Source organism: Bombus fervidus, chromosome 6 (assembly GCF_041682495.2).
Source record: "Bombus fervidus isolate BK054 chromosome 6, iyBomFerv1, whole genome shotgun sequence".
NCBI lineage: Eukaryota > Metazoa > Arthropoda > Insecta > Hymenoptera > Apidae > Bombus > Bombus fervidus.
The window spans coordinates 9280687-9291741 of NC_091522.1; the positions used below are offsets into that span (position 1 = coordinate 9280687).

General features: G+C 31.3%; 1 protein-coding gene and 1 long non-coding RNA gene across 2 annotated transcripts; one reads left to right on the plus strand and one right to left on the minus strand.

Annotated features, from left to right (window-relative positions):
* Window positions 1-6420: 6420 nt before the first annotated feature.
* Window positions 6421-8866, minus strand: LOC139988021 (uncharacterized). Its single transcript, XM_072004937.1, has 2 exons — window positions 8723-8866; window positions 6421-8022 (listed from the first exon to the last, which is right to left on the minus strand). The coding sequence occupies exons 1-2, from the start codon at window positions 8748-8750 to the stop codon at window positions 6686-6688; spliced, it is 1365 nt and encodes a 454-aa protein (XP_071861038.1). The 5' UTR covers window positions 8751-8866; the 3' UTR covers window positions 6421-6685.
* LOC139988026 (uncharacterized) lies at window positions 8306-11053 on the plus strand. The gene is made up of 3 exons (XR_011800009.1): window positions 8306-8428; window positions 8521-9267; window positions 10833-11053. It is a non-coding gene; the product is annotated as an uncharacterized lncRNA (long non-coding RNA).
* The last annotated feature ends 2 nt before the right edge of the window (window positions 11054-11055 follow it).

The window sequence follows — 11055 nt, forward strand, 5'->3', positions numbered from 1 at the left end:
AAAAATCGTTCTGTAAAATCACATAACGATTGTTAACGTTTCTTTCAGAGAAAATTATCACATTAACTATAATACAATAATACAATTAATGATTACAATAACTCAAATTTTAATAGTTTTACCGACGTTTGACAAGTTTCCTTAGATGTAGCAAAGGTTAATTTGATAGGGTCGTATATGATAAATGTGAAAAAAATCACAAAGTTTATCACTGTTTAGAAAGAAGTAGTACACGAAAAGTCGTGTTTCGTTTTACACAGTCACGAAACCTTAACGGTCATACAACTCCCCTATCCATCAGAAAATCAAGCCTCATTTAAAGCTCAGTATCTCATTTAAAAATGTTAATTTTATTCCAACTGATTTTCTGGATAAAAACTTCACTTTTGAAGGTATATATAGTTCAACTATATTTAAATAATTCTAAAAGACTGCCATATATTTCAAGATTTATTTTAAACAAATAACTATAATTTTAGGGATGAAAATGTTAAAACTATCGTAATCGATAAAATGAAATGTGGAACGCCCATTTAACTGATCCAGGATCACTTCGCGGTGAATCGGTTATTATCCTGGAAATAGGTGTTCTGGGAATTATCAGCTGTCTACATACTCTTGCAGTGGCTCGCGTTAATATCTGTGTATACATTATGAACACACTGCTATTTCACACATTGTCGTTTATAATAGCATTAACGAATTGGTTGCTCTTTACTGTATTAACATTGTTATCATGCTTTCGTATTGTTAATAAATTTCTTAAGATTGAGGAAAATACGAAAGTATGCTACTGACATACGTGATTTTTCATTTGACTACATATATGTTAAAATACTTCTTAACCATTAAATATCTTTTTCTTATTAATAAAAGAGAATGAGACATCGAAATTCAAGGACCTCGACTTAAAACACCCATTGTATTCAGCAAAATCATATACATAATCTACATACTTAATTTATAAATGCATAAAAATCCGCGGTATAACAATTATAATTCCTTCATCGGATATCGTTGTTTGTTCCCTGACGAGTTCGATAAGTGGAGTTCTACTGTACACTAACGTTAATTCACTGAACACTTACTAGTACACCTAGACTAGACATAAATGGATTTTGTAACTAAAAACTAAAATTGACATTTACTAACCGCGCGTGTTATAAAGAAACCTAAATTGTATTATTACATTATTTTATTAATGTTTATAATTACAGTTGGCAAATGTTTCGTAATGTACGAACGGCAGTGTGGGTATTATATTGATTTATAATAAATTACAAGGAATAGGCGGTAACACGACTAGCGAATCACGACAACTTCGACTTAACATCCCCGCCCACTTTGATAACTAACAATTAGAAGTTAGCAAGATGGTGGTGCAAGTTGACTAGATTGTCAAGTATAATATAGAGATGGAAAGAATTTTCCATGAACGGTACAGGCTTAAAGCGTGTACTCTTCACTATCGCTCATCGTCATATGCTGCTACATTGTTTTGTTTGTATATATGACCACTTTCAGTCAATACACCTACTTAATTTTACTTACTCCTACTTGAGTTTGTCAAGAACAACGACCAATCGGACCCGCATTTTTTCCGCAGAATTTCTTTCCATCCTTGCGATACCTACGAATTACTCGCGCACTCTTCCACGAGCTTGCGACGGCTATATCGGTATTTAATGTATAAATGTCAGGTTCTGGTACTTTATATGGCGTGAAGGAACCGTAACTTTCGTTCTGTCGTTCCGAGTACTCTGCTAGTGGCTTTATCGATAATCCTGTTATCCTTGCAAGCTCGTGCCACAAATGCTAGGATAACGGAGAACCGGATATTCCAAAAGTAACTGAACTTTTTAAGGGTAGCAAGCAGAGGCATTGTTTCGAGGAAAATGTTTTATTTTATTCGAGACACATTTCGAGACGCAATTAATGCGTCGAATAATTATAGCTCTTTGTGAAATTCTTTCGACAATATTCAGTCACAGTCTTCCGGATGTCTTGAAAGTTATCGTTTCCCTTTCGTTGTTATTTGAAGACGTCGAGACAAGATGAAATTGTACTGAGTCTGACGAACGAGGTTGATAGTGTAACATTTTAATTTGTTTGTTTTCGAGACAAGCAGTTCATGCAATAGAAGCCGATTTTTTGAGGCGTGAACGAACCCTACTCTGATGATCGCTGTTACAACCCTGCTTCTAGTGATATAACCGCCATAAAAATTTGATATCACCACTGACTTTTTGTAATCTTCAGGACTTCGATTATTTTCCGGAGAAGACTATGTATATGTATATTTATGGGAAAGGGACGATCAACGAGAGCTTCCAAAAAATTATCTTTAATGTACGTCTTCTTGATGGCTAGTTAAGTCCATCAGAAAGTAGCACACTTTGAAACACTGTATCATTAAACATTAAAGAGGCGTTATTGGATTAGACTTCGCTCTTATTTGTAATCATTGCAAACACTAATTTTTCATCTATTCATCTAGGTATTGGATAACAGTAAATTCCATCTGCTTAACCTTATTGATCTCTGTCTAAGTTAGTAATATGATAATTTAAGTTATTTCTTTGCGTTTTCGAATTATTACATTTTTCTTGCGGTATTTTGTATCGACCAAATTAAACAATTTGCTCTTGGCAAGAATACAAGGAGTTTCCTACTGTCCTCTATAAATAAAGGAAGTAAACGGTATCAAAGTAACTGTAGCTGACGATTAAATTGCTTTAAACATAGCAAATATGCATGCTTGAAATACATATACGAAAGTTGAGAAATTTATAACGTTGTTCCTACTATCTTATGGTTTAAATTTGCAGACGTGTGTGTTCATGCACGCTAGGTATATTGTACTACCTTCGAGCATCAATTACTGCATGCTGTCGACATATCACGAAGATTTCGTAACAGTCGGGCCTGTCTCGTATTTTCGAAAGAAGAAGGTATCGGAAGTGGATCGTGAATATTCACGTGGTTCGTTTGCGTGTTTTATTGAACGAGTAACAATTACCCCGACATGAACAAGATAATTGATTTCTATATAATTTATGTACATTCTTAATAGACATATGTACATTGGAATTCTCGTAACATTAATGTCTAGGTTCACGTGTCTTGTAGGATTGGGAAGAAGAAGGTCACTGAGAGCAGCTAATCTGTTGTTTCTTCCTATTCCAGCTTGTACAATGGAAAGCGAAAGAATTTAAATAGAGGAAGGAAAAAGTATCGTAGGATTGGGAAGAAGAAGGTCACTGAGAGCAGCTAATCTGTTGTTTCTTTCTATTTTACCTTGTACAATGAGAAACAAAAGAATTCAAATAGAGGAAAGAAAAGGAATATATTAGGTCGTCCGAAAAGTGTCTTTCTTTTACAGACCCGTTTACAACGATGCATCTTTATACAAACATGAAACCTAATCTGTCGAACGTTGTGATCTTTATTTTGATAGAATAAAATGGATCATACGTAATTCGATAAAGTAATATAAAACGAAAGATGTTGTGCATCCATTATTTCCTTATAAAACGAAAGAAACTTTTCGGATGACTTAATATTTGAAAATTGAAAAGATGTTGGGAAATATTCAAAGAGGAGAGAAATGATGAGCAATACACGCTGTGAATTGTAAATGGTTTAGCATTATTCGAAAGCTCGTGAGAAAGACGACCCTTGTTCACGATTGTCCTTCTTTCGGAAAGTAAAGCACAGTAAACTCATTATTTCAAAGTTAATTCAGAAATAGGTACATTTGAATGGTTGAAGCTCAACTTAAGACTCGTGTTACTCAGTTGTTGCATATCGCGCTTAAAACAGAATATGTTAACCTTTAGAACCTATAAAAATAGCAGAATGCCATTAACGAATCAGAATTTGCAAGTGTTGTGTATTGTAATACGTATGCCAGATATCATGAAAGAACGCGTAACCCTAAATTCTTGGTTGCTTGACAAACAACCACTGAAATCTTTCTTTCTTATTCTTTGTTAGATTGGTAATGGTAATAATATGAAAAATGTAATGGGAAGGAAATATGTAAAAAGATTTCTAGTTTGAGTGCTCGCTATAGTTTCAGAAGAAATTGAATATCTCGCGAAATGTTGAATTTTCAACGATATTACAGTATATCTTTTACAGTGCTGTGAATAATTATAAACTCAGATATATTTTCTGCATTATTGTTTCAATATTTCCAAGAAGCCATTAATCCTGTCTAGTTATGTCAGGCAAATAGCGAATTATTAATAAATATTATTGCCTTTCGTAACTGAATCTAGAAGATAAGAAAACAAATTTTCAGCGAGACATTGCTCCTATTTATACAGCTGCCACTACGAAAAACGTGATTTCTAGATTTTAGAATAAAATTATTATCCTGGTCAGCATTGAATTCTGATCTGAACCCGACCAAGGATCTGTAGCAAATTTTAGCGAGAAAAGTTAACGAGTTCATGAGGAGCCATTTATAGAAAATATCGTTGAACTTACAAAAGAAGAATAAAATCCGCGTGAGCGGATATTACAAATGAAACATTAAATAAGTTATCGGATAGCGTATCTAACAGATTAATAGAAGTAATGGAAAATGAAGAAAAGTCCAGTAGATATTGAACGAAAACTTAACAAAGTGAAAATTTAGCTTATATTTCTTCATACTCAAACACACAAGTTTAAAAGAAAATTGAATTTCTTGCAGACTTCAAAAGAAGAAAATTTTTGTTTGTTGCATCTTCAGGTTTATTTTATGTTATAGTATGAAATTATATAATTATATAGTTTGCCAATTTTGTTCTGATATTGTGAAAAATCTAAAAATAGGATTGAGTTTGTAATTATTTACGGTACATAGAATTCACAGAATCATTAGTTGAATCAATTTATGTAAATTTCAATTGAACTCATTAAGTGCACTTTCCAAGTGTACCGATATACTTACGAGAAAAATTATACCATAGAATTGATATGGAGCTTGTTATACACGTAAGAATCTTCTCCTACGATTCTGTAGTTTTTCCCAAAACCAAGTTATACTCTAGTTCAGTTGCTGAATCATCTAGTATTCTAATGACGACGTTAACATCGAAAGAGAACATAGTATCGTCGAATAAAGAATAAGAAAATACAAATCATCCAGTTAAATTCGTTGTCCCGAGTTAGAATTAATATAAAGGGGAAACAGGAGTGGCATATTTATTTCTTAAGCATAGGTATTCAATTTATAGCGTATCATAAAAAGTTATAAGGGTTATGTGCGTTCTTTGATAGAGATCTCCTTCAAAAAACATGGTTTAGACTGACCTACTTCAGCAGTTCGTAATCGCTGACCGACCAATTGTAATTGCCTATTAGCCGACGTATGGAAACGTTATCAGACTAACTCTGGTGTAAATCGTTACATATTAGCATAAATAAGTTCAAGGCCCATGCGCAGCTGTGCGAATGATGCATTAATTTTTCTACGACATGATTTTGTCAAATAGCGTTAACCTTTATGAATGATATTTGTAATTATAAACAGGTACGTTTGTGAAATAACTAAATATGGATTAAATAAAATAAATATATGGAATTCAAAATATGCCATGATTTTGTATTGAACATTTATGAATGATGTTTGTAATTATAAACACATATAAGATTTATTTTAAATAAAATAAAGATTAGGATTCACAAAACATTTTCTTTTTCACAATTGCAATTTCAGTTGCGTATCTGACAAAGTGTAATACGATTTTCTTAAAGCATGCCTTTCTTTAAAGTTGCTTCTCTAAATTCCTTTATAAATAAAATTATAATTTACCAATTAACAATATTAATAAATTGACAAACTACAAGCTGTAGATTATAAAATTTGCTTTTACGATTTTATAATTTTTTACCAAATAGATTAATCAGATAATATAAAATTTGTGAACTTTCGTTTCTTTTCTTATCCAACTAGAATCGCTCATTCATATTAACTTGTAAAATTCTACTAATAGTATTACTTTAATTCCCTACAAGATGACTCAGAATGTGAAACGACCAAATAAAGTAAAATAAGCGAATAGAATTCACAAAATATTTTCTTTTACAATTTCACTTTTGACTTATTCAATAAGTTACTATAAGTTATTTAAATTAAAAGATTAATTATAAAATGATACAAAGAGATACGAAACACATCTTTTCAAATTATTACTATACTTTTACGATAAAAATCGTAACTACGGGTTGCTTCTTCTGTAACCATGACAAGAAATTATTACATGAGATTATTTGTTGAAATTTTCTTGTATTATACAGAATGCTCCGTCAGCATTATCCACCTAAAATATCTTCTTCATTTCAAATAATGAATGAAAATATTACTGATAAAAGTAGTAATCGTTCCAACAAAGACATAACATGAGGAGATGAATAAATTAGTTCTCATTTTTAATAGAGAAAATATTTATTCTTTTGAGTTTAAATTCGACAAGATCACGAATCCTAAATATAAAACTTACTTTAATATCTATCTTAGAAATGAAAATTGATCTCGAGGTCTCCTTTATCCTGCCCCATATAAAGACATTGTTGCTACTACCATATTAGAATTATTTTTCAATTGTTATATAAAATTTTTTCGCATACTATTCCCCATAACGAAGATATTTCAAATGGACAAAATTAGTGGGATACCCTGTACAATATTTCGTTACAAAAATAAGTACGGATCAGAACTATGTTCTACGTCGTAAGGATACTCATATGTCAATGTATCCGTTTTCTCTAAATTTGAAGATGGGTCCAATTTTAAATAAGGTACATGTCTGTAATCGAAATCGTCCAGTCCATCATCGTAATCTATTCGAAGCATATCACCAATTTTTTCAAAATGGTCATCAGATTTATAAGTGAGGTATGAATCTTTTAATGTCCGGAGCATAGAAAGCAATTTCGAATTTTTCTCAAAATAATCATCATCCATAATTAATATCGGTGTTTCGACATTTTCCAGAATTTCCGGACTTCCCTGACTTCCTTCATTTTCCACAATACCCAATTTTTTTTTAAGGTCCTGATAATCTTGGTTTTCCCGATTTACCTCACTTTCCTGAATCTCGTCATCTTCTTCATTCTCCCAATTTTCCTGATTTTCCAAGTTTCCCTGGGTATTTAGATTTCCCGAATTTTCCTGGCTTTCCTGATATACTTGGCTTCCCATATTTTCCTGATACCAATTTTCCTGATTTCCCAGGTACTCCCAATTTTCCTGATTTTCCTTCTCTTGATCTTCCTGAATTCCCAGATTTTCAAACCCATCTATAGGTGTATATATCGATCCACTTAATACTGAAGCATCTTGCAAGTTGATGCTGCTATCGGTGGTATGATCTTTCATAGGTTCTGTCTTCATAGCATTTTGTAGTAGTAACGAAAGAAGCGCATAATATTCTGAATTTGCTTCTTTCCCATTTTCTACTTGTTTCGGTTCCTCGGTTATAATGCTATCTTGTATTTCGGAATAATTATATACAGTAGTATCTTTATCTGATTCATTAATTTCGACGTTTTTTGCACTATCAACTTTCAATACAGACGACGATTCACTGTCTTTTGTTGGAAAGTCTCGATCGGGTTTTGCTATCGGTATAATGTCGTGTTCTTCATTGAAGGGCTGTTTCTTATCGTGATGCGAATCTCCTACATGTTCTATTGGGTTCATCAATACCACTTTATCTTCCGATGCGTGCAATTCTTCGGGTGCAACAGTACTTTTGTCAAACGTCGATTGTTGGTCGAATAAATTTTTTGTTTCTTCTTCTCGAATGTTGTCTATAACCTTGGCTTCCATCGAATTAATATGATAAGTTTGCCATATTGTGTAAGAAGCCCATCCGACAAACAGTAGCAGTTCCAAGTACAGGATTAGTTTCACGCATTGTATTATTTGTTCACACATGTGATGTGTGCTCACGGGTTTCAAATATGTAAAACCTTTCTTATCGGGAATTAAACTTCCATGTCCCTCCTCCATACTTATAAGCTTCTCTGCGATAAAAGAAATAAAGAGATTAAGTTGTAGTTTATGTGTTGCATTGAAAAAGATCGACGACAACGAATGAAAATGTTTCTAAATAGTCAAATATAATTAAATAATAACTGATGGAGTAAAATCACTTTCAGAATCACTTGTCTTCTGCACATTCTCTTAACAGAGTTCTAATGTGCTAACGCTTTAAATTCGCAATTCTTGGATGACATCTATGCACGTTATTAACATTCAATTCATTAAAAATGCATATTGATATGCTGAAATTAGAAAGAACGTACTAATACATGTTCGAACTTTGGCGTTCTTCCTTCTAAAGAGAAGAATTTAATTCCTGGGATAATAACTATATGTGGAATATGCAACATGTTTATGTATAACACTAAATGCAAGTACAACGTTGACGTAAGTACAAGTTTAAATTAACATTTATATGAAGTTGAAATGGAATATTTCTCTCGTTTATTAGAATGTCACATAATAAATTATAATTTCAGTTAACCATGATCATATAAAAAGACTGCTGGATGGTTCAAAGTGATTTTTCATAAGTATTTCTATTTCTCAAAAAAATCCTTTTTTTACAAATTATGAAACGAAGAATTAAAAAAAACTGTGCAAAGATTAATTAGTTACGCATTGTAAAATTTACATATGCACGAGTAATGAAAACAATAAATATGAAGAGAATAAACTTACCATTACTGATGCTCCACTGTTCCTTCATGATGAACGATCTGCCATAAACTAACTATTGAGGAAGAAAGAAAGAACATTAAATGGTAAACGCAAAAGTACAAATTAACCTCGACCTGGCAAAGTTTAGCATGAAGAGAAATAAAAGGTCGCATCAACGATAAAACTTAGTCTCCTACCACAAGTTTCATACTACGAGGAAGATGTCCATAGGTCAAGACATATCTCCTATAGGTCATCTACAATTTTATGCTTGTTGTGAATAAAGAAACCTGCTTTTGTTTTGCTAATTGTTTTGCTAACTGTTTTATCGAATACGCGTTTCCTTAAATTATACATTCTTGAACACGATTCTAAAACAACGACAGTTTTGTATCAGATTTGAAACTATAGTGATTCTTTATTAATGTACGCACAAAGGAAAGAAATTAAAGTTATATAACATATCATTTTGACGCAGAATGTGATATTACATTTTCGTGACGTTGCGCTGTATGAATAAATTCATCTTCACTTATTACGTAAAGTATGTTCCAGGAAAATATTGTGTACGTTGAATAATATTTGTAATTTTAATACTACGTATTGATAACTTCATAACATTAATAATGTTTTTAGCATTGGAAATATTACTTGTATGTCATATTCAGTGATTTGTTTTCACTTTACATTTTCATTTTTACGTCTGCTTTCATTTTTATCGAGAAAGATATCGAATAAAAGTGTATAGTGTTGAATTAATCTTCATGCCTAATGACCTTCTGATTCAAAAAATAGTTAGGGGATTTCCTTAGTATTTTCGAAAATGATATTTTGTAAACAGTTTCAAAGAATGTCAAACAATCGTAATTCATAAAAGATGATTTTCTTTTGATAAATAAGCACCATTTGATTTAATAATTAAAGATTATAGAGATAAAGATTATTGAAAATTCATGCTTTCTTTACAATTGGTATAATCGGGAATATTATCAGATAAGCTACGATTATAGACACATAAAACATTATACTACCTACATACATTCATATCAACCTTTCTCATATTATTTCATTATCAACCAATTATTAACAATAGCAATTTTCAAATTTATAGAATCTTTAAAACACATGATTTTGTGTACTTAAATCTCAAATCTGGAATTTAATAATTCGTGGAATATATATTTACTACAAATACTCTTGTCCTAATTGATAAAATTATTATATTTTACGTGAAATTGTATGAAACACCTTTTTTTGTTCGAAAATTAAATAAACAGTAAACGAAATGACTACGGAAAAATTGTTTTCTCAGATAATTTAATATTTTTTTGATAACAATGCAGGTGTACATTTTCTATCAGATACGATTAACTTGATAAAATTCGTCAACGATCGTCGTATCAAAAATTTGTACGTTTCAGTTAGAAACAGATGTACTAAACATGTTGCGTATTTCAAATGTAGTGGTTTATCTATTATTTTATTTAACATGTTTTTTAGGCAATGGTAATAATTTCTCTAATTTTATATGTTACTTTGAAATGTGTGTAACACATATTTGCTTACTTTATCTTATTAAATATATTTTTATTCTAAAACTGTAAAAGTTTTGAGTCAATTTCTATCAAAAGAACGTTAAATTTCGAGTAAACGTCTAGCTCATTTCCAGTATGAGTCTTTAATATTCAATGTGTTAATGGAATAGTGATTTATGAAATAACTTTTCTTCATTAACAGTATTTAACAGCGCAGCGTGTTGTTTGTCATATATATCTTGTCTATTTTTTGTCAAAGAAGATAAATTTTCCTTGCACGCGTCTTGTTCAGAAATTATATACATGCAATTATTACATGTGATTATGTAATTCGTGAAATGTGCGCATCAAATAAAGCTACACATACATCTTAATTCCTCGCTTTTTTCTTATATTAGTTTAAGAAATCATAACGGATTTTTTCAAAGTGCATCACGCAATATTACTTCAATATATTTTTATAACTATCATAAACATCTAAAAGTAAGTATGATTCTCAATTATCGTCGATGATACATTATTCGATTGGAACATTAATGTTTAACGATCGCAGTTTAACTCGCATGTAATTAGGAACTTACAATTCACGATTTTAGATTCAACGCACAGGATTGAAGCAAAAGAAACGTATTCTACTGATAATGAAACATTATTAAGAGATCTTATTGATTAGAAATGTACTGCTACGTCTGATTGCTCTGTGAATCACAGTACTTGTATCGATGATACATGCCAATGTGATCCAGGCTATATTTTCGATGGAAGTTTTACAGTATGTATTACAGGTAAATTACGAAGAAATATCTATTTATGATCAAA

Coding starts and splice junctions, on each gene's coding strand:
- LOC139988021 (XM_072004937.1), bottom strand. CDS start 8,750: ATGAAGGAACAGTGGAGCATCAGTAATG. Junction 8,023..8,722: donor ACAGTGGAGCATCAGTAATG/GTAAGTTTATTC, acceptor CTTTTATCGCAG/AGAAGCTTATAAGTATGGAG.